The following is a 27735-nucleotide window of genomic DNA, read 5'->3' on the forward strand; positions in this document are numbered from 1 at the left end:
ACATTATTTTTTATCTAACTTTATTTCACCTTTATTTTATATATTGATTTTCATTCCACATATTTATAGACGTTCATCTGTTCTAAGTTGCTATGCTACCCCTTGTGCCTTCCAATTGAACCTCTGGGACAAAGAAAGTTTCTCTGATTTTGATTCAGATTATTGGACTCAAATAGCAGAGGCTCGACAAACACACGGTCAGATGGTGACACGGTCACCATTGCATGGTGGCAAAAAATTTCTGAGAGACTGTAGTTGTTGTTTTCCATGAGTATTTTCAAAATCTTTGCACAGTCTTTCGATATGAGCCCTCAGTCTTCGGTTCCAGGGTCATGAGATAACGCTAAGACTTAAGACTCTAAAATAGTCTTAAGATGTGAGTTGATAGGTTTCCACAAGTCTTTTCAAAATATTTAAACGTAAGATCTACGGTTTTTGAGTCTCAGTCTACGCCGAAACCAGGCAGAGACTTAAAACTTGAAAAACCAGTCTTAAGATGTGAGTTAATAGTTTCCCACAACTCTTTTCAAAATCTTTGATTGTAAGATCCACGATTTTTGAATCTCAGTCTACGCCGAAACCAAGCAGAGACTTAAAACTTGAAAAAACAGTCTTAAGATGTGAGTTGATAGTTTCCCACAAGTCTTTTCATAATATTTGTGCATGTAAGATCCACGGTTTTTGAGTCTCAGTCTACAACCAGACTAGGCTGAGACTTAAAACTCGAAAAACCAGTCTTAAGATGTGAGTTGGCGTGAGATGATAGTTTTCCAGTATCAATCTTTCCAAATTCTCAATGATATGGCAATTTGAAAATTTAAGGCCGTGCACGAATGTGTGTGTGTGTGTTTGTGTCTGTGTGTGTGTGAGGACGGGCAGGTTCAGGCCGGCTGTTGACGTCACGATGACACCAGGGCAAAGCGAGGCCCGGGGGCGGGGTGGCGGTGCTACCCCGCAACCGGACGCCGACACCCACGGAACCGGGCTCCCTACTCTCCTCCCCCGCCCCCGACCCCGGCGTGTGTGTCTGCGTGAGTCCCGCTTGAATCTGGCGCGGTCCCGGTGCCACCTTGCCTCTCCCCCCACCCCCTCGATGATGATTTGCGGGGGGAAGATGCGCCCAGGCAGATATTTCCGCTGACCTTCGCCTCCGCTCGGCTGCGCCGGAGCACAGTGACGCGCCGCCGCCACAGGAGCGCCTCGGCTCCTGCCGCTGCCCCACTTAGCCTCCTCTCACGGCGGACAACACAGGTGCTTTCGTCGCGTTGCTTCCCCCCTTTTCTCCCGGGCCACATTCGTTTCTCCTCCATCCTGACCGAGGCAGATGCCCCTCGCTCTGTCAGCCCGGCTTCGACTATGGTGGAGTTTCCATCTCTCAGCCCTTACTGGCCTCTCCTCCGCTTTCTGGTGCCTCTGGCTATCACCAATATTGCCATCGACCTCGGGGAACAGGTAAGATCTCCGTTCGGTTTCATTCGAGCCGCCGTGTCTATTCATTTTATCATTTCTTTTGTTTTATTTATTTTTTTGGTTTATTTTTACGACATAAGGTAAATGAAGCCGCGCAGTGCGGACTGCGTTTGCTAGCAGCTCGCGCCCCGGCTAACGCCTCGAACCGTTAATATCTCGCCTCCTGGGGCGTCACGGCTTCGGCGTGATAAGTCGCGGCCGCCTCTCTCCTCCACTACCACCACCACCACCCAGCCCTTTCATAACAGACGAAGAAAATATATTCAGAAAGAAAAAATGAGTGTGAAACAAATGACACTGGGTATTTTTTTATTTTTTGCCCGCGCGGAGAGAGAGAGAGAGAGCGAGGGCGAGAGGGGGGAACGTTAGGATTTTGTGTTTTTGCTAGCGTTAGCTTAGCACTTCGACGGTGGAAGTCTGGGGTTTACGGTTGTTCCATGGGAGGAGGGGGGGGATGCGAACGGGGGCTCCACTGAGTGACAGCCCCGGTCCCTCTGAGAAGATGCCCGTGCCGTCTCCCCACTTCCTCCGCCGGCCAAAAAAACGCACCCATTGCTGGACTTCCAAGCGATGGAGCGAATCTTTTCTCCAGAACGCCCCCCCACCCCCACCCCCCTTCCTCAGCTGGAAGGTTTGGCCGGGCCCTCCAGCCCCTCCACCTCCGGGGAGCCGATGGTGTGAGAAGGGAAAACACCGGGGGCTTTGAGATGTTAGGATTAAGCTTATGTAATGGCTCTGTTCGGTTAGTATAAATAGCACACAACGGAAAGGGGCAGCTGGAGTCCTGAAGGTGGAACTTCACGGAATTTAATGCCGTGTGGAGCGAATGTGGGCGTTTCCTGTTCAGTCATCACACCAGCCAAAAGTCCAATGTCATTGCAAAGCTATAAAGTGCATGCATGTCTTTATATCTAAGTGAACAATCCTACCCAAAGCACCATCATCCTGATAGGAGCAGACTCCACCCGCTGAGAAATAGCTGTTTAAAATCTCAAATAGGACTGAATACCTCTTCATCCTCTGCCTGAAATCACTGTGCAAAGAACTAAACCTCGAATTCCTCACTCACGGTTTTATACATATTCATAAACATGAATGTGGTATTTTTAGCATTGCAAAGAAGGTTGGGAGAAAAAAAACAGCATTCCTGTGCATTTATAAAGGTGAAATAACATCGAACCGGGAGGAAAAAATGCTAATTCGGACATGAAAATGAGGGTCGTTGAAATAGGATGTGTTGTTGAAGGTAAAAAAGAAGAGGATGAAAAAACAACAAAAAACAAACCAAAGAAAGAGGTACAGTCTTATAAGTAGTGGTTGCCAAAACAACCACCCAACCCCCTTTTCCTCCCCGGAGACAGGGAGAATCAGGGCAGCAGGCCTGAGAAGATAAAATCCACAGACATTGCTATGAGCAGTTTAGACAAATAGTTAGAAACTAGTTTAGAAAATAGTTCCTTGGACAACTGCTGACGTTACGCCACACATCTGTCTGTCTATCTATCTATCTATCTATCTATCTATCTATCTATCTATCTATCTATCTATCTATCTATCTATCTGTCTATCTGTCTATCTGTCTGTCTGTCTGTCTGTCTGTCTGTCTGTCTGTCTGTCTGTCTGTCTATCTGTCTGTCTGTCTTGTCTGTCTGTAATAAAGGTTTCAAGATGACAAGCAGAAAGAAACAGTAACAATTGCACAGCCAGTGGCTCCCACCCCACCCCTGCTCCCATTTCTCCCAGTAAACAGGGACTCTAACAGCGGCATTGTCCACAGTAACACAAAAGGAAAGAAAGGAAAGGAAAAGAAGAAAGGAAAGAAGAAAGGAAAAGTACCAAGCAAAAGCGTGAACATGTTTGGTTATAAACATGGGCACTTGCTGTTCGGTGTCTGCCTCGGTGTTCTGTGCAGTCCTTGACATCTGACAAGTATTAAGGTATTAAGTACTAAGGACACATGGCTTTGTTTTGAGAGTTTACATTTGTTTTATTGCTAAACAGGAGAATATAGGAAGGGAAGACCTTTGCTCTTCCATAACAAAACAACACCTATATAACTAGTAATTGTGACTGGTAAAACTAAAACTAAAAACTAACTAAATCTCATTTGTTTCTTTTTGGACTTCACGTTTGTCACCTTATAAGACCAGTTTTAGAAATCAATTGTTCTCACACAATACAGTTTACCCATATCATCCCAAAATAGATCCCTGCTAATCATTTAACATTTTTTTATTCTTGCCTTTTTTTCTTCATTTTACAACTCCATCAATTCAGGATTCATTGCATTTCTCCTTGTAAAGTGGGTCCTGTTGATAACATCGTACTGCAAAATCTACTGCAACCATCATAGGAATTCTCCTAGTCCCTTCCCTTTGTCATGTTTACAACAAGCATCCCAGATACTGCTCCCACTTGGCCCTGCAGTTGAAGAGTTTAGTCTCTGTTAAAGCCACAAGTATGATAAAGATATAACTGCAAGTTAAGGATACAATGCATCTGGCCGTTTAAAGTTTCTTGAATGATGATTGGGGGGGTCATCCAGTTCCCTCACTTAAACTTGTTTATAGAGGGAAAAATGAATTTACACAGAGAAATAAGCAACAGGACGAATGGGAAAGACTCAGCATACAATAACCATTCGAAGGCCATAAGCACATTACTCTGGTTTACATATTACAGTTAGCACTTTTTGATTCCCTGGCTGTGCCTTATATCGTACCATCGCTAAGTGTATTGTGTTCAGTAAGCCAAGATTGATAAGGCAGGGAGTATTATTTTATATTGCCATAATGCTCCTGAGATTTGTCTGGCTGCTTACCCAGATCCAGGTGGTGGCTTATAAATCAGTTGTTAGTGTGCGTCAGGGCCTGGTATGATTGGATTTAGGGTATGTTTGTTGTTTCCCGGTAAGCAAAGGGATTATTCTGCCCCAAATCATCTTTTCAAGTTGTCCTGTAATTTCATTAAGCTCCAATTTTTAGTTTAGGAATAAAAAGTTTATCTAGTTTGTAAGGAATTTCTTAAGCTAAATACATCACTAATTTAGCTTTCCAGTGAAAGGGAAGTTGGATTTTGAAATATCTCTCAGTTCAGTACCATACCCATTCCATTTTTCGTGGGTTGACCTAATAATGAATGACTATGTTAAGGCTTGTTAATAGGTTAGTGACAATTATCAGGAATGCATCCAGGTTCCAGAGGGATTTATGAAATACTGTCCATACGAAAGGAAATATGGCTTGTCATCCACTTTTACACTCAAGATTACATTGTGCATTGGCCAGTGGCTCAGTTCTCATGGCGAACAGTGAAGTAGGAAATTGGGCAAGTCTTCCTGTTTCTGCACAAGATATCGGAGCCCGTAACCTTGGGTTACAGATCTAAGATATAGTATGAGGAAAATCCTCATTATCGTTTGGGCAGATTTAGTTTTGATTTGTGCCGTGTGGAGAACGTCAAAACTTTCTCAGTGTATAATGACACAGCTATGATCATGAAGTATAATTGATTGATAAATGTCACATTTTGTAGGAGTTCTTAATGAGCCTTCCGTTGTTAGTTTTGATATGGATGGGAGAGACTAATTTTAAGATGTATGGCTGCAATTTTAAGTCCTTCTCTTCTATTCAGAGGACAGAAGTGAGGCTGGCCTCACGTCCTATTTGATCTTTCTGTGGTTTTAATAAAACATGAGAAACTGTTTCAGGGTCTCAGAAAAACTGATTTGATTGCTGCAAACAGTTGACATTGACAGAGTTATGAATGCAATTTTAGTCTTGTTTACAGAGAAGACAAATCAGCAAGTCCTCTAAAAACTCATCATTCATCATTACAAATTGCACTATAAATGAGATATGCCTATTTTTTTAATGCTTTAATTTTAAAAGTTGAACATCTCAAATATTCATGTATTTAGCTTTTAAAATACCATGGTACCATTCAACGATAAGGCTTGAGGTATCCATTTCATCCTGAGGATTGCTCTGCTGTGGGTTTTTAAAGATTAAGGATCCAACAAATCATCCCCTAAGGCTTTTTAAAACTGAAGAAATTTATTTTTTTTTCTGAGCTTAGATATATTTCACCCGTAGAAATGAGAAGACGGTTTTAACCTCTGTTGATCTAACTCTGCACACATATCACCCAGCACAGTAGGCGCAAAGACTAAATACAAAACACATTTTGACGGAGTGGGGATTCAGTAAACTTATGATCAAGTTTAACACAGCCCCGTTTTAAGAGCTATTCCCCTAATTCCTCTTCCCTCGTAATGTTTGTCCCAGGCCCTCAACAGGGGTATAGCCACAGTCAAAAAGGATGCAGTGGAAATGCTGGCCAGCTATGGCCTGGCCTACTCCCTGATGAAGTTCTTCACGGGACCCATGAGCGACTTCAAGAACGTCGGCTTGGTGTTTGTCAACAGTAAAAGGGACCGGAGGAAGGCTGTGTTCTGCATGCTGGCTGCTGGTGTCATTGCATTCGTCCTGCACATCTTGATAGGTGTGTTGTCTAGATTGCGCACGCATGACGAAATTTATATTCAAAAATGAAGCTATGGTGTCAATTGTCATGGTGACAGGGTACGTTCTCCTGAGCTCACTCTAGACGTCTTCTGTTCCTGTAGCTTACACAGATTTAGGGTACTACATCATCAATAAGCTCCACCATGTGGACGACTCTGTGGGGTCCAAGACAAGAAAAGCGTTCTTATACCTGGCTGCTTTCCCCTTATTGGATGCAATGGTGAGTATGTAGGTTGTGCACTCTGCCTGAGAAGTCAAGCTTTGCCATAGAGGAGGTGAATCTAAACACACATCAGCCAGGAAAAGACACCATTCAGTTCTCTGAGTGGGTGCCCCTAAAGTTTACCTCTAGTTTTTCAACGTCTAGTAATAGTTGAAGAAATTGACAAAGCCGAGGTGGTCCTTCGGCGATCCGGTTGTAAGCTGTCCAAACATTATTCTGTTTGCAGGCGTGGATTCATGCAGGGATACTTCTCAAGCACAAATACAGTGTGATTGTAGGCTCAGCCTCCATCTCTGACGTTGTAGCCCAGGTAACGTGATTAAGTTAATGCCGTATTTGAACGTTATCTATGTTGATTTTAGGTATGAGCGCTGTTTGATGATCTCTATCAACTAATGATCTCCTTTCCCCTGCAGATTGTGTTTGTGGCCATTCTTCTTCACAGTAATCTTGAGTGTGTGGAGCCTTTGCTCATCCCAATCCTGTCACTGTATATGGGTGCCTTGGTCCGCTTCAGCATCGTAGGTCTGGGTTACTACTGTAATATTCATGACAATATCCCAGACTCCAGTGGACTTGATGTCGGAGTAAGTTCTGCCTTTTTCGAGCCTCTTACTAAAGTTGTCTGTGGCAAAACAAAGAAGTGTAGATTGCGCATACATGTGGAAGGTCTCAATATTTGTGCGTCTTAAACACATCCACTGGGTTTTCCATCAATTATGATACAAATATAGAGACTGATTTTGTGGGTTCCTACAGGGCGATGCTACTATCAAAAAGATGCTGACTTTCTGGTGGCCCCTGGCCCTCATCCTGGCCACTCAGCGCATCAGCCGACCCATCGTCAACCTTTTTGTGTCTCGCGACCTCAAGGGGACAGGTGCAGCAACGAAGGTGGGATTTTCAATTCTTCCCATCAGCCCGCATTCTCCTTTCTTTCTGAATTTTCAGACGCTTTTCTTTCTTCTGTGAGTCGAAGGATGACGGGTTATATGTATCTCTTTAAGGAACATTTCATTTTTTCAGTATTAAATTCTAAATTCTAAATTCCGACATCATGTAGTGATGTCGGAATATAGTTGTGAGATTTTTTGTTTTTTTTATCGTACATTTATTTAGTCTCAAGCATAAACATATTAGACTTTTGTGCTGATATTTCAAGGTTACTACAACCCCCCACATGTTTTTGGCCATCACGACCCCATTTTTATGCCATTATTATGACATAATTAGACACAACTGTACAATAGAGACAATGGGATGTGATAATGTAGTGTATTTCAAAAGTCAAAGTTATATTACCCCTTTACGACATAATATACTCTAAAACCTCTTAACTGCTCATTTAAGGCCGGGGCCGTCGACCACAAGCCGTTTTTTTTTTTTTTTTATTCTCTCATTGTAGCGGTGTTATAGAAGATCCCGCAAATGTAAATGACTCGCTAGCATCGAGAGTATTAATAAAAGACACCTCACAGCCACGTGAAGCCAGTGCACTAACTTTCCCCTCAAGTTACTGCAGATGATTGCCAGATGCTAACAGCCTCCCTCTGGAGCTTTCTGGCTAACAGAGACCCCCCAACTACTAGAGACAATACAGAGTTGTTTACCAGAACAAACTGGAATTCATTGACAACGCTGGCTGCCAGTGGTTTGGGTGATTCACCACGTCCATGTGGTACTCAGGGCATGATTACAGTGAGTGAAAACATTCCTACCTGTCCCTACTGTGCATGCGTGGAACCTCAGAGTCCCCGCTGCTGTTGTTCGGGCCTCAATAACAAGCTAGCGGCCGTTATCCAATCATAAACTTGTGAAAACTCTGCGCTCCAGGGAAAGTAAGGGACGCGTTGCATTCCTGTCTCGTGTCGTCTGACACCTGTCTTTCATTTGGCCGTCTCCCCATGGTGGACAAGGTTAACATGGCGGGGTAGGCAGTGACTTATCGCCGCCGTCTCTTTGTCATTCCAGGCGGTGGCTGTGCTCACAGCAACATACCCGGTGGGTCACATGCCCTACGGCTGGTTAACAGAGCTAAGAGCGGTGTACCCCGCATTTGACAAGGTAAACGCGACTCCTGCAGATGGATTTGCCAGAGCCTTAGCAGATGATCAAAGAAGGGTTCGTTCATGCCACTTATATTGTCCTCTCGCTGACAGAACAATCCGAGCAACACCCTGAACGCGGGCAGCCCGGTCACCAAGTCACACATTAAAAAGTTCACGTTCTGCTGTCTGGCTCTGTCCCTCACGGTAAGATGATTTCGATTCAGTCATATCATTACGCTAATCCTCTACGGGGGGATGAAGGAGCTCGGAAAGGAGGGGGCGTTCACACAAATCCCGGGCTCGACTGCTGAATTCACATCAGAATATTTAGAGTCAATGGAGGGGAAGAAAAAAAATCAATCCGTTTGTTCCAAGACCGACCCAAGTGGTTTAGTGTTACAGCGGAAACGTGATCTGAATGGTTATTCCAAAGTCAACTCTCAAGTCAGGGTTTCTCTGTACAAACAAGGTCTCTCTTGAAAAACGTCATCCTGCTCAAGAGCCCCGATTGTGTTGGTGCAGCTGCACGGTACAGTTCAAAGTGATGGAGCACACAAGTCGTTTGCAGCCGTTCTAAAAGTACCTTTCCTGTGCTGTTGTGGTTTCAGGTTGCAGAGAGAGGGAGACACATTAGGTTGGAATTTGTGAAGAGGCTAAGGGGCTTTTTTGTCCCCTCGCAACCCTCCTTACTCAGGCTTTAAGAGCTTAATAAAATAGGTATTCACATAAAACATATCGGCTAACACATTCCTAAAGCCCCTTGCAGGTGTATGTTCTCGCTGTATAATGAGCAATCTCATTTACACGGCTGTGAGTTTTGATATTTTAGCAAAAATACATATTTAAGCAGCAACAATAGGCCCTGATGTCATTCGGTCGCCCGCGCTTCAGCTTCAGAGAGTCATTTTCTGTTCAGTGAAATTCAGCTCGGTCAATTAGATGAGCCCAAGTAACAAAAACAGGAAGTGAGTGGCAAAAAAAGAAAGAAAAAAACTCGTTTAGTAGGAGGAGAAGGAAGGGGGAAACGCTGAACCAGATGTGGAGTCCCAGAGCTATAAACGTGTGTGTGTGTGTGTGTGTGTGTGTGTGTGTGTGTGTGTGTGCAAGGGCACAGCATAACAGGCACATAGGCACGGCCTTTGGATGTGTCGACAACACAAGTCGACATGCCGGAACGTGAACTGTTTTGCTGGAGGAGCGACCGGTGGGGAAAAACAAATCACTCAAACATATTTTCAGGAAGGTGGTTTTGGAGAGAGTCTCCGTCACGTCCTTCGATAAACGGCGTCCTATAACAACATGAATTTTTCTGGACGTGAGAGCGTGCACAGGAAAGCCGTAGCTAAGTCAGGGGAGATTTAATAAATAATTGCCTCTTTCTCGAAGCTGTAATTGTAGATGATGAGTTTGATACCGGTCATCGGTTTATAAAGGGATTTAAACGGAAGCTGTTCTTTCTAGATACTTAATGCTTAGGAAACAACCTAATTCCTTCAGAAGGTTATATTTGAGGGACCTGAGCAGGGGTTCGTTCTTGTTAGCTCAAAGCAGTATGTGCCGTGTTTGATGAGTGTTTTTCGTCCATACACACAAGCGCTCCATCCGTAACTGCGACGATTATCACAACGTCGGAATCACAATAGATTTCAAACATCCCGGTAAGGCGGCGCGTGCCTCGGCCGTGGCGACGGCGACGTGCCCGGCGGCCCGACTCATGCGGCTTCAAAGGCCCCCTTCAATCCGAGCTCCCTTGAGATAATGAAGTAATGAAATCTAATGAGGCGTGCGGGGCGGCCCCATTGTGGTGCAGCCAAAGCAAAAATTAATTTGCTTTCTTTTCACTGTGTCCAGCTTTGCTTTGTGGTGTTCTGGACCCCTAACGTGTCCGAGAAGATCCTGGTCGATGTCATCGGAGTGAAATATGTTTTCGCTGAGCTGTGTGTGGTCCCGCTCCGAATCTTCTCCTTTTTTCCTCTGCCAGGTGAGATACACAGGGTCTTCCAGCATCTGCGTCCAGCTGGATTTTCCTTCCTGTTGTGGCTTTGATTGAGGCGTGGCGCGGGCCGGTGGGGTGATCTTTCACTTTGTGTGTGTGTTTGTGTGTGTTTTCAGTCACTGTTCGCGCTCATTTGACTGGATGGCTCATGACCCTGAAAAAGACCTTTGTGCTGGCCCCCAGCTCCGCGCTCCGCATCATTGTCCTCATCACCAGTCTAGTTGTGCTGCCTTACATGGGGTAAGTCAACACCTCAGAGAGTGGCGTAGGGGTCACAAAGGTCAGTCCCGCGGCTCCGGCTGACCGGGTTATTTAACGTGTCGTTTGGGTGTAGTGCTATGTACGACGGGCACTCAAAACCTGGAAGACAACAGTGTTTTTTTTTTTTAATGTGTACAGGGTTCACGGGGCCACACTCGGGGTCGGATCCCTCCTGGCTGGTTTCATAGGGGAGTCGACGATGGTTGCCATAGCAGCCTGCTATGTTTACCGACAACAGGTGAGCACACCTGGTTCAGGTCGTTGCACGCGTACGCCACACTTTACTCTGAGCCGTACGTCTGCCAGCGAACGATAATTAATTTCTCTTTTTCATTAAAAGGGGAATGCGGTAATCTTTGAACTTGTTCCTACCAGAGATTGATGGGGATATTTTTATTTGTAAAATTTGCATTATGCAGACGCTTTGGTTTCTGACGGATTGCCTGACGAGATGAGAGGGTCCAAAATACTGACACTCAACTATTTTTTCAGAGCCAATGAGAGTCGCTGGAAGTGATGTTTCATTAGAAAAAGAAAAAAAACGGTGGTATTTTTGTTGGTCGCGCCCAGAACGAGTCACAGACTTCCCTCATCCCTGGAAAACAAAGTCAGACAAGATGAGGATGACGGGAATACCAGGGCGCGTTCATACCGCAAAGCTGACACTGTCGTCGTGTCACTTCCTGTTGGCATCCATAAATCTGGAAGAAAAAAAAAAAAAACACCCTGAGTAATGCAATTTTTGCAAATCTGATCTGATTCCAGACAGATTTCTACAGAGGCATCTTCGTCTGTTTGCTCTGGTGACTGATCAGATCACTCGCAGCCAGACGATAACGTCAGCCCCGCAGTGACAGATGGATCAGTTTGTCGGCAGCGAGCGCCAGGAATTTATTCGGTCTGCTCCTCCAATCATGACCGGCATTGGCGAATAAAAGTCAGCCCTAAAATGAAACTATTGATTTTATACCCAAATCACGCAGAACTGTGGCTCAGTGCCGCACAGGCTCACACACACAGGCAGAAACCGGGGGCCTGTTCCAGTGTCAGTCAGTGAAGTCTGAATTTGAGTTCAAATTCTGCTGGATGCCAAGACTACACTTTCCCCTCCTCTCAACAAGGAACCCGGCGGACGAGGTTTGCACTGCTCGCCAAACTTCACCCGGTCATAGTAGCCGCATCTTCAAAAAGACCAACCGCAGTCATGGCTTACAGACTTAGCGAACAGCCATCGGGTCTCCGTGTTTCCAAGACGGTGGGGGCGCGTGGGTTTCACGAATGTCTCCACTGCTGTCTTTTCTCTTCCAGAGGAACAGTGAAATGTCCAATGAGCTGCTGGTGCAGGGCGAGGACTCTGCCCCCATGAGTGAGGTGTGCTCCAGGACTCAGATGGATGCCATCGAGGAGCTCCAGGAAGAGGAGGAGGAGCAAGAGCAGCAGGAGTGAAATCTGTAAAAAGGAGGGAAAATGAAGCAGAGCTCCATGTGTAACTTCCTAATGAGAACACTGCTGAGGAGACGGGACGAGGACCTGAGTATGATCTGGTTTGACAGTTTCTCCAGGCATATTGAACTATCACGAGAACATCTTCACTTCGACCTACATCCCATAACAACGCACACTATAAAGAAAGCCATGCACCACCCAAGTGTTCATTCTTCAGTGTAAATACCTGTTCGTCTTCCAACTTTTTCACCACTTCATCACTTTGCATCATCGCATCTGCGGGTGTTTAAACGACTCTGTGTTTACTAGTTAACAAGGGAAAATGACACGGGAGAACTTTTCCTCCTCAGCGGCAAGGATGAGACATCTGTCGAGTGGAGTTGCCAAATTCAGAGTTTTATTATTTTATGTTATTTTATCAAGATTAAATGGCAAGACCTTGCTTGAATTCAAATATAGATATGTTGTGGGACTTGCTGGGTTGTGCAATTGTATTTTACATAAGATGATGTACAGATTATTGTTTTATATAGGTAAAGCAATGTGTATATTTAATTGCCCACAGGGGTCAGGAATCCCTTATATCATTGCGTGTTACAAAAAAATACATTTATGATTGTTCACTTTTCAATGCAGTCTGAGAGTCAATCTACTTTTGTTCTGCCAAGCATTTTCCTGGTAGTATTCAGACTGTCATATGTACTGTATATACTGTATAGACATTCTTATTTGGCAAATAAATTGCTTTGTAATTAACCTTTTGTTCAAATTCCCTTTTTAGTTTGGGATCTCAGATGTTTAGCAAATCTTAATTAAGTAAGACTTAATCTGATTTATACAATAGTTAATTCACCAAATATGCAGAGATTTTAGTCGTATGTATGCTGTGCAATCAACACAAGTGCTAACTAGTATGAGGTCGGTGGAGAGTCTCAAACCTCTTGTCAACAAATGTCTAATTAACAAGCGCATGAGACATATCGGGTTCGGGAGAACTTGTTTGCGATTGTGAAATCTATATTTAATCAAATGTCGCAGAAGCATCGAGCTGAAAGCACAACGTGCTGATGTTGAAAACACACTGATTACATGATGAAATTCTCTAAGAGAAAAGGTATTAAAATTTTCCACGCATTTTATTTAAATTCCATCAGAAAAAAAATCTTATCAGTGCAAGTTACATTCCTGCAGTTGGCATAAACATAGTTTACTGTTAATTAACGTCCCTAACTTGCCGCGGGACGCAGGGAGACAGCCTCTTCACAAATACCCGACATTCATCCTTATTGTGCATTATTTCTAAGGCAACATGGAGGACTGAGCAGCCTTCACAAATGAATCCAGTGGCTGGTTGGGACTGTTGCCAGTGTTTACCGCAACCTTTGCACCTCCTCAAAACAGCTTAGGAGAACGGTTACCTCCTCAGAACGGCTTGGTTAAAGGCAGCATGTTACAGAGTTTGATACACACACCCACACACACACACACGCTCGCACATGCGTGCCCACACACGCACATAGACTGTCACATCTATTGCCTCCGACGCTGAGGCCGCAGATAACCTTCCACGTCCTCCGATCAACTGCTTCGTTATACACCTCACGTCAAACTAATCACATTTGTTCTTGTCTAAAATAATTTAAAAGGAATAATTTAACAAACACATCAGTGTTAAAAAGTGCCTAATCTTAACTGCCAAACATCTAATATTTGTGCTGTTGGCAACTCAATTCTATAGATCACAATTATACAAAGGAAAAGAAAAAAAGGAAAAGTACAAAAGGTACAAGTGTCTTACAGCTGTCTTTTTCCTGCTGAAACTCAAAAGTATCACCCCATGAACGATCCAATTTCAGATGCTCAGACAGAAAACTGTTTACAGTACAGTGCGTGCAAAGATGCGTGAACGGCATCTCGCATTCGGGTCTCAAATCAGCATATTTTTAATTGATGTAAATCTACTCGTCCATATCAACCTGAGGAGTTTGCATGGCACTGGGTGTCTCTGCTGCGGCAATCAGCTGGAGGCGGGTTCCTCGGTTGGATGTGTAGCTTCAGTCACCGGTACATTGTAGTGACGGTCATCCTCGGTGACGAGGCACACCGATGGCCAGTCGCTCTTGTGGTCGTCCGGGTAATAGGTGACAAACTCCACCGTGTCCGCCATGTACAGTCTGTAAACTTCGATGGTGCACTGCAAGGCGTAGCCCAGGAGGAACATCTCCACCTGCGAGGAAAGCACAAAGCACGGCAGGTCACCGCAGGGCTGCAAATTTACACAAATCACAACAGTGAGTCCGTTAACAAAGCATTCAATTTTAGCGGGTGTGTCTTGGCGAAGGAAACTCAGTGTGGCTTTCCAGAAGCCTCCCGAGCCCGGAGGACGACGACCGGCATCACTGCATGACGCGGGGTAAACAGTACAAGTGCAGGCACGCATTACAGCTGAAAACAATGTTACACAACCAGCCCGAGGACATCTTTACTGTTAACTGATGGCTGCTGTTCACCTAGTGACAACTATTCCACATCGTGGATTGGACGGCTCGATTGGGAAAAGCAAGTAAACAAGCTTCACTTCGGAATGCAGCCGGCCGCTCTCACCTGCTCCAGGCCGGCGCTCAGTCCCACGTGGCAGAGGTGGTTGGAGAGGAAGGAGCGCGGGCAGTCCGACGAGTCGCGGGCGAACAGCAGCCAGCAGAAGAGGGGCACTTCCCCGCCGGCCCGCATGCTGGCATGCAGCTCCACCGCTCTGCCCAGCATCAGCAGCTTGAGCGCCTCTAGCAGCCCCAGCTCCTCCTCCCCTCCCCGGAACAGGCGCTCGCAGAGCTGTTGCCGCTCGGAGGCCGAGTGGCAGTCCACTGCCGCCTGCCACTGCAAGGCAACAAACCCGACGTTTTTCTATTAACAAATGTGGTGAAATACTAACTTTCCTACCTCATGCCATAACCCTATACAATAACTCATGCTCATCAGTTACTGCGCTACTTCACATTGCCACGTTGCACATTATTTGTTCCTGTATTCCTGAATATTGGTAAATACGGAGAGATTACACTTATACTTTTTCCCTTCAGTTTATTTTATTTATTTATGACTGATATTTTTAGCTTGTTACTGTCTTGTCCTTGTATGTCTTGCTGTTGCTGCTAAACAATTTCCCAGTCATGTAATTATTAAAGAACATCACATCTAATCCCCCCCGCACTTGCTCAAAAACCAGTGGAAGAGTGGAGTTGTTTTTGCCAGCCGGTGGTTTTTAAACTGACAGCGCATCTCAAACTGATATGTGCGGTGACGTCGGCCTGTGTATCGGGTCTTTGATGATAAGATGATGGTGCGGGGTGGGGGTTAAAAACATCTGTCCATAATCTAATAATTTCCTCCCACGTTGTCGGGGCATCGGCAATGACATACAGGGAGGATCAGCGTGGAGTTAGGTGACCATGGTTCCTTATTTGGAACATAAATTCTGCGAGAGGGCGTCAGATATCGCCGGGTTGATTTTATCATCGGGGGGGGGGGGGGACAACCAACCACGTTCACATTTGGTAGCAGTTAGAAGCACACAACCAGAATGTGAACGGTCTGGTGTAGCCGCTCTCTGGGTTTAGCCCGCAACACATTTGGATTCTGTGTGATATTAGGCGCTCGGCTCGTTTTCTCAAAGGCGGCAAAACCGCAGTCGCTTCCGAACGCTGGGGGGACGGATCTCGCCGAGCCGGCGTGCAAACATGGAGGAGCACCTCCTCGGGGTCTTCACTCAGCTTCCTGACACTCCTGGGCAGCGGACGAGGAAGCGGTACCTTATTCTGCAGCAGCTCGATGTAGCCCTGCAGCTGCTGGGTGGCGTCTTGGCTGGCGTCTCCCTGCAGACACTCTCCAGGAAACGTCCACTGGCTTATCAACCCTTGCCGGGTCTCCAGCTCTTTCGGCAACTGTAAACACAAAGCGTTTTGAGAGTTGAGAGCTGTTATTGGGGAGGGTCGCACCAAGACGTTGGTGTGTTTCCTTTCTTGAAGAGGAACCGCCGTTGCCTGCTGGTCCTCCTTTTGGCACTGGATGTAGCCAGCAGCAAATTATGTAATCAGATTGTTCTTTGAAAAAAACGACACGCTTTCAGTTGACTGGCGGTGTGTGTGTGTGTGTGTGTGTGTGTGTGTGTGTGTTGGGCAGTGATAGGACTCCAGGCCTGTCAGAACCCTCAGAACACCAGGGCTAATATCTGAAGTGCAAAGGGAAGGATTGAAAACTGCCCTGCGTTTTTAAGATAATAAGACGAGTTTTTATTTAGACTGTACTTTAGACTGTAGCTCGACTGTCTGCTGATTTACCCGCACCGACAAGAAACCGTCTGTTCGTTTGGGGTGGAGTTTACTGGTTGTGTGGAGCGTTGTGTGTGAGGGACCAGAGCACCGTTTTACCGGATCACTTGAGGTAATTAGCTTTGCCCTCCTCTCAACTTTGCTCGGGCAACCCGGAAACCATTAGCCCAGTGAACACCACTGATCAGCATTCCATTGTAACAGCAAAACTCAAAACAAATTTGCCTGCAGCTAGAATTCAGCCGTCTGCTGAAATATTTGGGAAGATGTCCAGAAGGGGCGAGAGTGAAACAGGCTTATAGAGATTTACCTGACCTATAAATGACGCTTAAAAACATGGTTGGAGTGTGAAAAGGATCTCACGAGATGAAGTGCCTCATGAAAAAAAGCACCTATCAAGTTGAAATTTAATTTAAAGGCGCCAACTGTCATACACTGTACGTACTGTAAATTAATAAACAACAATGACTTGTGATACCACTATATCAGTAGCCCACCTACAAAAGTTGTAAAATAATAAAAGTAAATTCTGATTGAGGTAATGTGGCTCTAAGTGCAACGCGATGACGGACAATTGTGCTTATTGAAAAACACGCTGAAATCAAATGTGCAAAATAAAAATAACTGCGTGAAATGGGTTAAGATTTGACCTTAACTGAAATAGCAGGGAGGGAAGGACTTCCATTTGGTTTGAAGAGATTCATTCATTAGGTGTGTGTGTGTGCGTGCGTGCGTGCAGTCACCGGTGGCCAGACGTGGTGTGTTACACATTCGAGTACTATAGTGTGTCGTGACTTGTACATTTACTGCACTTCAGAATGATAATGCAAAAATAAAAGGGTCGATTTGCTTTTTATTTTTTTTTTATAAAGCAAATGGATTGCTTGAATTGTTTTTCCGAAGCCGATGAAAGCGGAGTTGGGCTGCAGATAAACCCCAACCAGCTTTATAACAGTGACAAACTGAATCGATTCTATGCATCTTCAAACACCTGCGGCCATCAGTGTCTCCCTGGATACCCCCGTGGTTCAGCCACAGCTGAAGAACCCTTGTGGATGAGCGGCGAAACATCTCAGAGACGCGAGCGAGCGACCCAGCTTATCAGCTAATCTTCTAAACATGCCGGCTGAATGATTTTATGGTCATATGGAAAATATTTGAAGATGTTCAGTGGAGTAAGTAACCTCTACGTTGCTTCTGTGCTTTCCGTTCCTCTCTGGCCTAACCGCACCTCTCCACCATGCGAGGGGAAATTTGGCCAATAGGGAAACTGAGAGGGAAAAAAAAAAAGCAGGTGGCAAAGTATCTCCAAAGTGGAGGAAGGAATGAAAGGAGTGTTTACCATGGTGATGTCCTCCTCCTGCAGCCAGGCGGGGAGCTGGGTGCTGTGGGAGAGCACCTGGAACAGCGTGGCTCTGAGGGCGCAGTAGTTGTCGCCCCGTACTCTCCTCACGCCGCTAAACCTCTGGGACATCTCTTTATAACCCTGCAGCCGCATGGAGAGACACCGCAGCCCACACCTTGGATGTCAGCGCCAAAACCAGACAAGAAGCTTCTCCGCTGGAGTAACAGGAACTGACCTTTCTGATGAGAGCGCTTTTGGCAGTGTTTCCTCTCCACTCCCTCTCACTATAAGACAGAATGTCAACCGCCGGGGCCAAGCTGCATCTCTCCTCTACCTTTGGCACTGCTTGCATGGTGGAGAGGAGGAGAACGGGATGATGAATTGCAATAGACCTTTTCACAGCAGACACATTTGGCACGGTATTAATGATGGTTGAATCTCACGAAAAACATCGAAGATTCACCACAATGTTTGTCTTGGAAACAGTAAACCAGTTTCTTCGAAAATGTCTTCTTTTGTCAACATTTATTCATTTATTGTCTATGGTACTTATATCGCAGGGCTGCGGCTGGCGTCGGACGACACCCTGGACCGGCTGCCGGCCCATCACAGGGCCATGTGCAGAGAAACCCAACCTTTCACTCTGTCGAAGCAATTTAGTGTGTCTTTATGTGTCTTTGGGACTGTGTGAGGAAACCTAAGAGACTGCCATCATCCAGTTTTTTTTTATTTTTTATTCAGATACTCACATATGGTTCCTGAGACAAGCAGAGGCTCCAGCTGATTATTTTGTGACGTTGACATCTCCTCTGCTCCTCTGTACAGGTCTTCTTCACTGAGGGCAAACAACATGGGGACTGAATGAGATGTAAAAAGCGGAGAAAGGGTAAAAGACATAGTCGTGCACAACTTTCACTGAAAATGTAGCTGCTGGGACCTACAATGTCCTAGACTGCAGCTTCAGTTGGTTGTAGTCAGCTAGCTAGAGACAAGAGAATGACACTTCAAATTTCTGCACTCGAGTTGTTTGCCAAAACTTAAAAAAAAAAAAACGTATCGGACAGCAATACGAGATTGACTCATCTTGACTTTCAGTTGACATTGTGGAAAATTCTAAATTGACTAATGCCTTCTGAATCATAGTTCCTTTGCATAGTTCCCCTTTTTTCCGACGTAAACATCGTGACATTCTGACTCACAGATGGCACCGACGCAGGATTCAGATTTTTAGGGGCTATAAAAAGGACCCTCGCACACACCTGTCACCCAAAGTGTCTCCGCCGGACTCCTTTCTCGCAGTGCAAGGTTCAGCAGCTTCGGCCGGGAGGTTAGCAGAGATGCTCCCTGCCAGCTGCGGCTCTTTTCCAATGGCTTCCTGAATCTCAGCATTGTTCTCTGACAGATTCAGCGCCGCTGACAGACTGCTCTCCTCCTCCATCTCATCGTTCTCCTTGGATTCTGGAACGTCTCCATCTTTGTTCTGCACTTCCTGAGTAATTTTCCCCCCGTCATGTACAGTGTTCTCCGAGGGGATGACTATATTTGAACTCAGAGTTGGGGATGGAGGGTCAGGTTTTGTATCCTGGCTGGACTTTGGGCTGGAGAGAGCACAAATTCGGTTTGCTTTTTTACCTTATATAGAATTGTGTGTATACAATACAAGTGTATTTTTGGAAAAGCACTGTTGCAGCCAACGTGCCGCCGAAACAGCCAAAGACAAAAATAAGAAGGAATGAAGAACAACAAAACACTTCTATTTTCAGAACAAGTCAGACAGTCATGCTCAAAGTGGAACAAGCTGTGAAATACATACGCCCCCGTGTGGTCAAAGAGAAAACAGAAAGACCTCAAAGTATACCTTACTGTGCACAAAAACTGCCTTGTTTTGATTGCACAAAAAACTAAACCCACTGACCTCAGGCCGCCGTCTGGAGCCGTGCTCACTGGCTCACAGACAGGCTGGGCGGAGCTTCCCGCTTCACCACAGAGGTTAATTCGTGCAGATTGTAATCTGCAATAATCAGAGATATCCTGGCTTTTTCCGTCTTCTGGATCGGCCACCTGACACGCCTCTACGCTCTCGGACGCCTCGGGCGCCACACTGGACGGGACGATGAGAAAAGAAAAAAATCCTATTATTTCCCACTCATTTGAAAAGATACATGAAAGTCTGTGTGAAGTGGACGGGACCATGCTTGGGAGTGTACACTTCAAGATCAGTATGTGAATCTATAAAAGGACTATCAGAGTTATAAACAGAAGGGAGTGTTTGTTTATTGCACTTTATCAAAAGAAACTCCGAGCATTTGTACTTGAAGTTACTTAATCTTCAAATCTTTAAAAAAAATGTTAATGTGTCTTGGATAAATGCAATACAGACTAAATGGCCTTTAAAGAGTTGAGCTGAGCAATTTCCTTAAGGAAACCCCAAAACGGTTGTCTGATGTGAATATGGATTAAAAAGAAATTTGCTAATTTGGTAAATTTGTTAATAATCACACTCAAGTGATAATTTAAGACGGTAAGAAACTGAAACACTTCATCTCGTGGCAGAATAACACACAACTGTCACAACATAAAGTGAAACACTGAATAAAAACAGCCTCTTTTTGATATGTCAAATATGGTTGAGTTGGAGAAGCATTGAACCCTTTATTTTGGAGCACCTTCTTAGACATTCAGTTTATCTCGATGTACTGCTGTATCACAATTAAAAAAGTGTACGAGTTTATGAAGGGGAATGATGAAGGGTTTGCCAGACTGAATGAAAACACCAAGATTATCCTAAAAGAATTGTCATTGAAAAAACAAACATAAGTGAGGATGATGGAAAAATAAAAATAGAAAAATATGTTTATGTACATTATATATACATTTCCACACTGATGAATCATCATGAAGCCATTTTTCCAACATTCTCGGTTCATTTAAGTGCATTATTTATTGACATTAGAAAATTTGCCCAGATGTACGAATGAGAGTGAATGGTTGTCTGTATATGTGGCCCTGCCATTGACTGGCAACCAGCCCAGGGTGAACCCCACTTCTGGCCCAAGGGTAGCTAGGATAGGCTCGAGCATCCCCGGTTACCTTGAATAAAAGAAGCCGCAGACGACTAATGGAGTATGAAACTCATGCGTCATTTTCTAAACGAATGAGTGAAGGCTCAAACAGATAGATACCAAAAGTATCCATCAAACAAAGAAAACAGACAAACAAAAGAGAAACATAGAAAACAAAGCCGGTGGTCCAGTGACTCACCGGATTGCCTCTGCGTTCATCTCCTGATGGTGCACGGACAGAGATGGCACATGACCGGTGGCTAACTCTTTATTGTCCTTGGGTGCCATGACAGAAGCAGCGACAAGTGCCGGGCCGTCTCCATCTCCGCTGTGACTTCTGGCCCATGTTGCGTTGTGGCTCTGGTTGTGGGGCGGGGTTTGTGTCTTGGCTGTTTCGGGGGCATCATCTGGGATTCTAGGGGCCAAGCTCTCTTCGGCCGTCGTATTTGCTGTAGGGAAATCCTCACATTCTGCCAAGCTTTGCTGAAATTCACTTTTTGCCGTGACGGCCAGGGGTTCCTGCTCATCTTGAAGTTCATTACAAGAGTTTTCTTCAAGTCTAGCCAGAGGGGTGTGGGGCAAGAGCATTGATGTGTTTATGGCCTCCCTTTGAAGGGATCCGTTTTCCTGAGTGTTTTTGGTCTCCGACTCTTCCCTCTTCAGACTGCTCTTCACCTGCACATCCTCAGTTTTTTCTTTCGTCGTAACGCCAGCCTCATTGGCGGGTTTCCTGAGAGTCAACACAGAGAGCGATGAACAACGCCATGAAAATAATCACCCTCAGCAGGACTTTGGACATCTTCAGGTTCATTATAACGAAGCCCTTTTTGAGGACTGAACTCCCATTTAAAGAACAAAATTGAAAATGATTACAAGCATGAATCCTGGCTGCGAGTTTAACGTATCTGAATGCAACAGATGGATGACATAAAAAAAAAAAAAAAAAACAAGAGTCAGAACCATTAGTGATTTCTCACCTCACGTCATCATCTCCTTCAGGACCCCAAGTGCCCACCACAGTTTCACCTGTAGGCACTGTTGCTTTTGACTCATCTTTCAGTAAGCCACTTATTTCCTCAGCATTGCTACAGGGACTCTCAGTGTGACAACAGCTGTTCCCCATCTGCTTGCCTCCTCAAGACTGGGAGGTCAGACAAGTGGAACTCCAAACGGTGACCTCTGATCCAAAACAACCACGAGCGACTTGAGTCGCTGCAGACGGCTAGCTTCAGGAAGCCATGCTGAGGAGGATCAAACTGCTACTAGAGCAGGATTTCACACCTGAAGGACAAATGAGCAACATGTTCAAATGGATGGTTGATGCTCTTGAACAGATTCAAACCTGACACCGTATCATAAAGAAGGGTTTTTAACAGTGAGCATCACATCAGATAAAAGGAATAAGCCTCACCCCCTTGCTTTTATAAACTTGAGCGAATACAATGAACTTAGTCAAAACGCACTAAACGGAACTCTATTCAATAAATCAACAAAAGATTCATATAGCCCGAATAAGTTTTGGTTGTTTACTATTAGTTATGCCACGATGAGCTCTGTTGGAAAAAGTTCTGCAATACGCGATACATGACAAAGTAATCTGAGCCCGGTTTCTTATTTTAGTCCCCCTTAACGATTCTATTTCACATCCATTACAGGCTGTGTACTATCACACAGGCTGAGCGTTAGAACATCAACTACATGAGACACTACGCGGTCATATAGTCAACGAGGGGTCAGGATTAATATCAAGTGGACCGTTTTCTTCATTTATGACACGATGTTGATACTATTTAAGCCATAAACGTGATAACGACAGAAACATACCACATAGCACATTTAATGCTAGTAAATGAGTAACCCGAATGTTGATTACATTCCTAGATAAGGAAGCGCCACTGATACGCACATGTCGATGAACGTATTCAACTGACACGAACAGGTCTACGAAAGACGTGGAAACAACGGCAGCAGCAAAAATAATAGCAACAAAAACAACAAATACCTCGCATGACATTTAATGGAGTCGAACTCCATGCGCTTTCGGTTATGAAGCTGCAGTTGCGGTGTCACTAGCTAGCTAGAAACAGGCTTTAGTTAGCTAGCTAGCTAGCTAGCTAGTGTAAAACTTAGAACACCAACATGAACCGTTGGGACCGCGCGACACTCAGTCGGAGCGTGTCCGCCGCATGGGACGTCTCTTAAACTACAAAACGGAATATTCATTTAATTGAAAACATTTCGACAGCGTGTGGTATCTCCCGTATTTTCTGCGGAACATCTGTTGTTGCGGAGCCCTCGCGGTATCGAGAGCAGCGGGGTCAAGGCTCGGTCTGCGCGGATGACGTCATCGCCGTGTGCGCACGGAGTGGTGCTGCGTTCAAATGCACCTCGGAAATCCAGGAACTCCGCGGCGGTGAGCGCTTAGAAAACAATCGCTAATTATTCGTTAACCATTGTGGAGTTTAAAGACGGTAGGAGATTCTACAATTCTTGAGGTCGAAAATATTTCGTGGTAAAATCAAAAACAAAACTGCAGGAATGCCGCTGGTGGGGGTGAATGGATTTTTCTATACTTTAGCACAACATGGGTAACTTGGGTTACACAGCTAAAATGCTCATAAGAGGCCACAGGACAATTAGGGCAACTTTTAATCTAAACAATTTGAATGTATGTACTTTCAATCATATTGAGATTAAAAAGTACATCCACCCAGTGCCCCAAAATGTTCTTTACCTCTCATTATTGAGTACTAAGAACCAAGGCAGTCGAATCTCTACGACAGTGATTTTACTATAATACTGTTGATCAGCCTTCATGCAGCTCTGCAAAAAGCAAGAAACATTGTGAATGGGACCTCTAAACTCACCTTCTGTTGGTGAAAAAATAAATAAGAAAATTCGATAAATCAATTAATCGTTTGATTTCCCGCAGAACAATGAGTAATACCACTGAATGTATTCCCAACATTTTACAGAATAATTAAAAAAAAAGGATTTTACCAAACAAAGGAAGAGAAGCTTCCCATAGTCTTAAGTTACTATGTGTTTCTTGCTTGAGAGCATCAACTATACTATACGTAACACACCTTGAAAAAATGCAAAGCTAATCAGGGAAAATATCTATTAAAATCAGGTACACGTTTATTTAGAAAATATCTGCAAGACCAAATCTCAACACTTTTGCTCATTGTTTAAGCATAAGCATTGTCCCATGGGATTTTCAAATAAATACACTTGCCAACCACAACTGTGTAAATGTGAGGGGGGAAAAAAAAGATTAAATATAGGAAATGTTCCTTCATCATCCATTGTGTATAAATGTTATAAACCAAAAAAAGTAAAAATTATATATCCATCTCCAAAGAAATGTACACTGCAACCTCTTTGTTCAGCTGCTCATGTCATCCATCCAGTCGGTCGGTTCTGGCTAAAATCAACAGAGACACTACATTCTCTTCAGCTCCTGTATGTGGCCCATCAGCTCCTCCGGCAGCCCGAGCTCTGCTACCACATTCATGCAGTTCTGGACCATGTCAGAAAATTTGTCCTCAAACCTGGAGGAACAGTCTTTTGGCCCTGAACACGGACTTCGTGACTGGCCGTGAGTGTCAAGGTCCATTTTTTCTCCTCTCTTGCAGCAGTCTGTTCCTTTGCATCCTTCCCCACATCCACAATGATTACCCTGGTCCATCTCCAGATCCTCCATGCTGTCAGAGACGTCGCTTACACTAGGAGACGGATTCTCTACAGCGTTCTTTAGTCTGTCCTTGATCGAGTCTTCATGCTGCGAAACCTTTTGCAGGAGTTCACTCACAGAGGCGGGGACGGGGTTTTCCGGATGCTTGATCTGGCACCAGCACCATATAGCACTGTAGTGAGACACAAAGAGGCAACAGTGTCAGATACAATGACACAGAGAAGTGTCTGGGACAGCCATCTGATGAGCAGAAAGGAAAATAATAATGGCCACAACAATGATGAGGCTCATGATGTTTCTGTGCAGCAGAGAGGCTGAAATCTTTGGAGGAGAATTCCACGACTGGTAGTGCTTCATAAACAGTTCAAAATGAATGGAAAGGCTGAACAAAATTACAACTTTTAGCCACAAATGGTCAAAAACCATATATACGGTGTCACAGAAAGATAAATGAAGAAGTTGATATCATGGTAAAATAGTTTAGGCATCATTTATACAACCTAATATTTACTTAACATTTACCTAATATTTATTTATGTAAAATGTTGTCGTAGGCACTAAAATGAGAGCACTATGTTGGCTCTGCGCTGACATGCAGCTTGAAGACATCAATGTGCATCTAAATACTGTTACAAACCACTGTCGTCAGTGGAGATCACAAACACCAACAGTTCCCTTCTTATACAGTGTTTGCTGATTAATTCTATACAGATCTTTTTTAAGGTCTGGAGAAGGTTAGTGGGCTCATCTGAAATTTCAAATCCAAAGTCAAGAATTATGGCAGGATAATGAAAGAGGATAGAAAGTTAGTGGAGGTTCTCAGACATCCCGGTGATGGGGAATTCTTGTCAAAATCTTGTCTTGCCAACTGAACTGAAGAGGTGTGAAACATCTCCATGTTAAGACATTTTTGAATAGACGAAGATTCTGATGAAATGTGAAGTTAGTTAATGTGAGAGGAGAGATTACAGAGAACAGGGTTAGTTGGAGGTTTATTCCGACCACAGAAGGGAAAAGCCAAAAAGAAAAGAAGATTAATAAAGGAGCTTGAAACCGTTTAAAACGGAGTGCTACAAAGATGAAAACGTCGATTTGAACGTGTATCAATATACTGACTAATATCCCAAATTAGAGCACGGTTGCCACATAAAACACACTTTGTGTCACACGACCGACCCGAGGGTGCAGAGCCAGAGACTTTCCCCAACCTGATAATCCCTTTGAGGCGGCCCACAGCCGCAGTCTGAGCCGCTCCTTCCCGGAACCCCATGTGGAAGCCGCGCTGAAGCGAGGCCTCCTCCCCGGCATCGGCACCGTCCACGTACCCGTCCTACATTAAAAAAATACGTTATCCACAAATACACCAACTAACAAAGACCGCTAGCATCGGGGGGCTAACGGAGAGTTTTGTCGACATGCTCCGGAGAGTTTGTCCGGCTAGCAAAACACGTCCGCGGGTAGCGTCAGCAAAACATCCGCTCTCTTTTTATTACCCGGACTCTCCTCCTCATATTCGAAACCCATTCTTTGCTCTGGAGATTCAGCTCGTCGGCGTTTTCGTCGAAAACGTCGTCTCCGCTGCTCGACAAAACTCGAACCCACGACATCGTAGGCGTCCGTTTAGGAATCGAGCCGCCGTTCGGTGGTCACATCTCTTGGGTGAATTAGCATTAGCTAACGTTCTTCGTGGGTGTTTCACTCCGGACGTGTGGAGTCCCGATACTGCTATCGTGTGGATATTCGACATAATGCAGCCAGGTTGGCCTATTTTTCGCTTTAAATTGAAACAAAAGAGGCTAAAGTTCCAACATTAACAGTGAGAATTTAATTCTATTCACTATCCTTCAGCGTAGGGAAATATAAAAGTGCCACCGAGGAAGTTGCTTTACTGAGCAGTTACTTGTATTGCTTTGTAGGGTACCACACTCCAGACTTTAGGGTGTATTTACTTTTTGATTTTAATGTATTTATCTGTTTGTTTTCTTTGGTTTTGTTTCTAAATGGAAAGGTAAAAAACGCATTTTTCATAATTATGAATGAAGTTTAAAACGACAGCAAATATGTACCGCTAGGTGGCATCACCGGTTGCACGCAGTTCAAGCAGAACGCAGTGTCTTTTATCAAATAATTATCTTTTCTTACCCTTTGCTTGTTTTTCAATGAAAATCCGGGAGTCGACGATGATTTTGAACGGTGAATAAATAAATGCACAAATAAAAAGCAAATTTGCTGAAAACAGGAAGTGCGCATTTAACTTGTTGTCATACAATACGTCTGTTTTCCTTGCTTACGTGTGCAGATGTGATACATATTCAACAACTTGTTACATTCACTTTAACATATTTTTCATCGACCTAAATAAAGTATTGCTATAACTGAAGATTTTACGGACTTTCAATCAACCCAATCCTGCTCCTTTTGAGCTGTGAGGTGGAGAACCACCATCCGCATCTACATGAATATCTATCCAACCTGCAGGAGGCGCTACTGCACCGTAAAGCTGAAGGACATGCTGTCATTCTCTGACATACAGATGCATGAAGATAAGGATTTATACAACCCAAATGTTACAATAATAATAATAATCATAATAATAATAGATCAAGGTTATTATTATTGTTATTATATCATGTTCAGCATGATCATGTTTATTATACTTTTCCTGTTTATCTTCCAGCCTATTAGGGGAAATCTCATCTTTTTTGCTTGTGTTTTGTTGAGGCCACTATGTATAATAATCATGAATACAAACAATAGCTATAGTTACTCACCAGTGATAAAGCATGCCCAGTTATCTGGGAGAAAACCTTTGTTTTACGGAAGTAATGATCCGTAAGAAAAGTTTGGCAAGTTTTTGAGTTGACACATAGATGCATTTTTTTTTTTTTTTCAGGTTTTCTGGAGATTGAAAATTCTAAGAAAACGGGCAGTAACAGGTGAGTAAGCTTCTTTAACAATAAAGACTTGATAATAGATAATAAATCTCAACATCAACAAAATTAAATGATTGAATGTCACTGTTGTCAGATCGATCAAAGCAATTGGGCCGTCGCCTCGCTTTAATTAAAATAGCTCAGATACGTCTGACATGAGATGGACTTTTTAATGTGACATTACTGATAAATAAACTGCAGGCGTGCCTCATGTCAGAAACATGCTGTTAAGGTGTCAGAAATTGTGTATCGTGATTTTCCATCAAATGTACACACATACAGATGTTTAATTTAAAGGCCTGGCTGTTCAAATCACCGTCCGGTGCTTCTTCACCGCTTCCTGTTTAACTTTTCAAACAGGAAAATATCATCCGTCATGACAAACACATTATTCACTCATCAA

At 44.2% G+C, this 27735-nt stretch overlaps 3 protein-coding genes across 6 annotated transcripts; 1 reads left to right on the forward strand and 2 right to left on the reverse strand.

Moving 5' to 3' along the window:
- Positions 1-931: 931 nt before the first annotated feature.
- Positions 932-12726, forward strand: ankha (ANKH inorganic pyrophosphate transport regulator a). Of its 2 annotated transcripts, XM_086150990.1 has the most exons (13): positions 1009-1452; positions 3131-3407; positions 5757-5973; positions 6098-6216; positions 6446-6529; positions 6636-6806; positions 6979-7113; positions 8191-8283; positions 8379-8471; positions 10119-10248; positions 10380-10503; positions 10663-10762; positions 11833-12726. In XM_086150990.1, exons 3-13 carry the CDS (start codon positions 5802-5804, stop codon positions 11968-11970), a joined length of 1359 nt encoding a protein of 452 aa, XP_086007116.1. In that variant the 5' UTR covers positions 1009-1452; positions 3131-3407; positions 5757-5801; the 3' UTR covers positions 11971-12726. The 2 variants fall into 2 exon arrangements, with proteins under 2 accessions (XP_086007115.1, XP_086007116.1); XM_086150989.1 differs by lacking the exon at positions 3131-3407 and having other exon boundaries at positions 932-1452.
- LOC147231826 (uncharacterized) lies at positions 12351-23035 on the reverse strand. 3 transcript variants are annotated; one of them, XM_086150986.1, is made up of 11 exons: positions 22705-23034; positions 21680-21983; positions 20902-21432; positions 19556-19741; positions 18900-19238; positions 18390-18475; positions 17876-17985; positions 17638-17781; positions 15777-15908; positions 14575-14844; positions 12351-14197 (listed from the first exon to the last, which is right to left on the reverse strand). In XM_086150986.1, the coding sequence occupies exons 2-11, from the start codon at positions 21823-21825 to the stop codon at positions 13988-13990; spliced, it is 2154 nt and encodes a 717-aa protein (XP_086007112.1). In that variant the 5' UTR covers positions 21826-21983; positions 22705-23034; the 3' UTR covers positions 12351-13987. The 3 variants fall into 3 exon arrangements, with proteins under 3 accessions (XP_086007112.1, XP_086007113.1, XP_086007114.1); XM_086150987.1 differs by having other exon boundaries at positions 17876-17982; positions 22705-23033; XM_086150988.1 differs by lacking the exon at positions 14575-14844 and having other exon boundaries at positions 22705-23035.
- A 214-nt stretch (positions 23036-23249) lies between these two features.
- On the reverse strand, positions 23250-26090 carry otulina (OTU deubiquitinase with linear linkage specificity a). Its single transcript, XM_086150991.1, has 3 exons — positions 25893-26090; positions 25608-25729; positions 23250-24571 (listed from the first exon to the last, which is right to left on the reverse strand). Exons 1-3 carry the CDS (start codon positions 26004-26006, stop codon positions 24148-24150), a joined length of 660 nt encoding a protein of 219 aa, XP_086007117.1. The 5' UTR covers positions 26007-26090; the 3' UTR covers positions 23250-24147.
- Between the last annotated feature and the right edge of the window lie 1645 nt (positions 26091-27735).

The sequence above is a fragment of the Fistularia commersonii genome, chromosome 8, assembly GCF_037954325.1.
Source record: "Fistularia commersonii isolate RoL2024-O1a breed Wild chromosome 8, RoL_Fcom_v1.0, whole genome shotgun sequence".
In the NCBI taxonomy this organism is placed as follows: Eukaryota; Metazoa; Chordata; class Actinopteri; order Syngnathiformes; family Fistulariidae; genus Fistularia; species Fistularia commersonii.

Bases quoted from the DNA above. Each gene is read 5' to 3' on its own strand.
- ankha (XM_086150989.1), top strand. From the start codon at position 1,357: ATGGTGGAGTTTCCATCTCTCAGCCCTTACTGGCCTCTCCTCCGCTTT. The intron at 6,530-6,635 runs GTAACGTGATTA...TTTCCCCTGCAG, and splicing joins TCTCTGACGTTGTAGCCCAG to ATTGTGTTTGTGGCCATTCT. The intron at 8,284-8,378 runs GTAAACGCGACT...TCTCGCTGACAG, and splicing joins TGTACCCCGCATTTGACAAG to AACAATCCGAGCAACACCCT.
- LOC147231826 (XM_086150986.1), bottom strand. From the start codon at position 21,825: ATGGGGAACAGCTGTTGTCACACTGAGAGTCCCTGTAGCAATGCTGAG. The intron at 17,986-18,389 runs GTGAGTATCTGA...CCACCATGCAAG, and splicing joins GCTTGTCTCAGGAACCATAT to CAGTGCCAAAGGTAGAGGAG. The intron at 15,909-17,637 runs GTAAACACTCCT...TTGTGTTTACAG, and splicing joins AGGAGGAGGACATCACCATG to TTGCCGAAAGAGCTGGAGAC.
- otulina (XM_086150991.1), bottom strand. From the start codon at position 26,006: ATGTCGTGGGTTCGAGTTTTGTCGAGCAGCGGAGACGACGTTTTCGAC. The intron at 25,730-25,892 runs GTAATAAAAAGA...TTTTTAATGTAG, and splicing joins ATATGAGGAGGAGAGTCCGG to GACGGGTACGTGGACGGTGC. The intron at 24,572-25,607 runs GTTGGGGAAAGT...GTCTCACTACAG, and splicing joins CGCCTCAAAGGGATTATCAG to TGCTATATGGTGCTGGTGCC.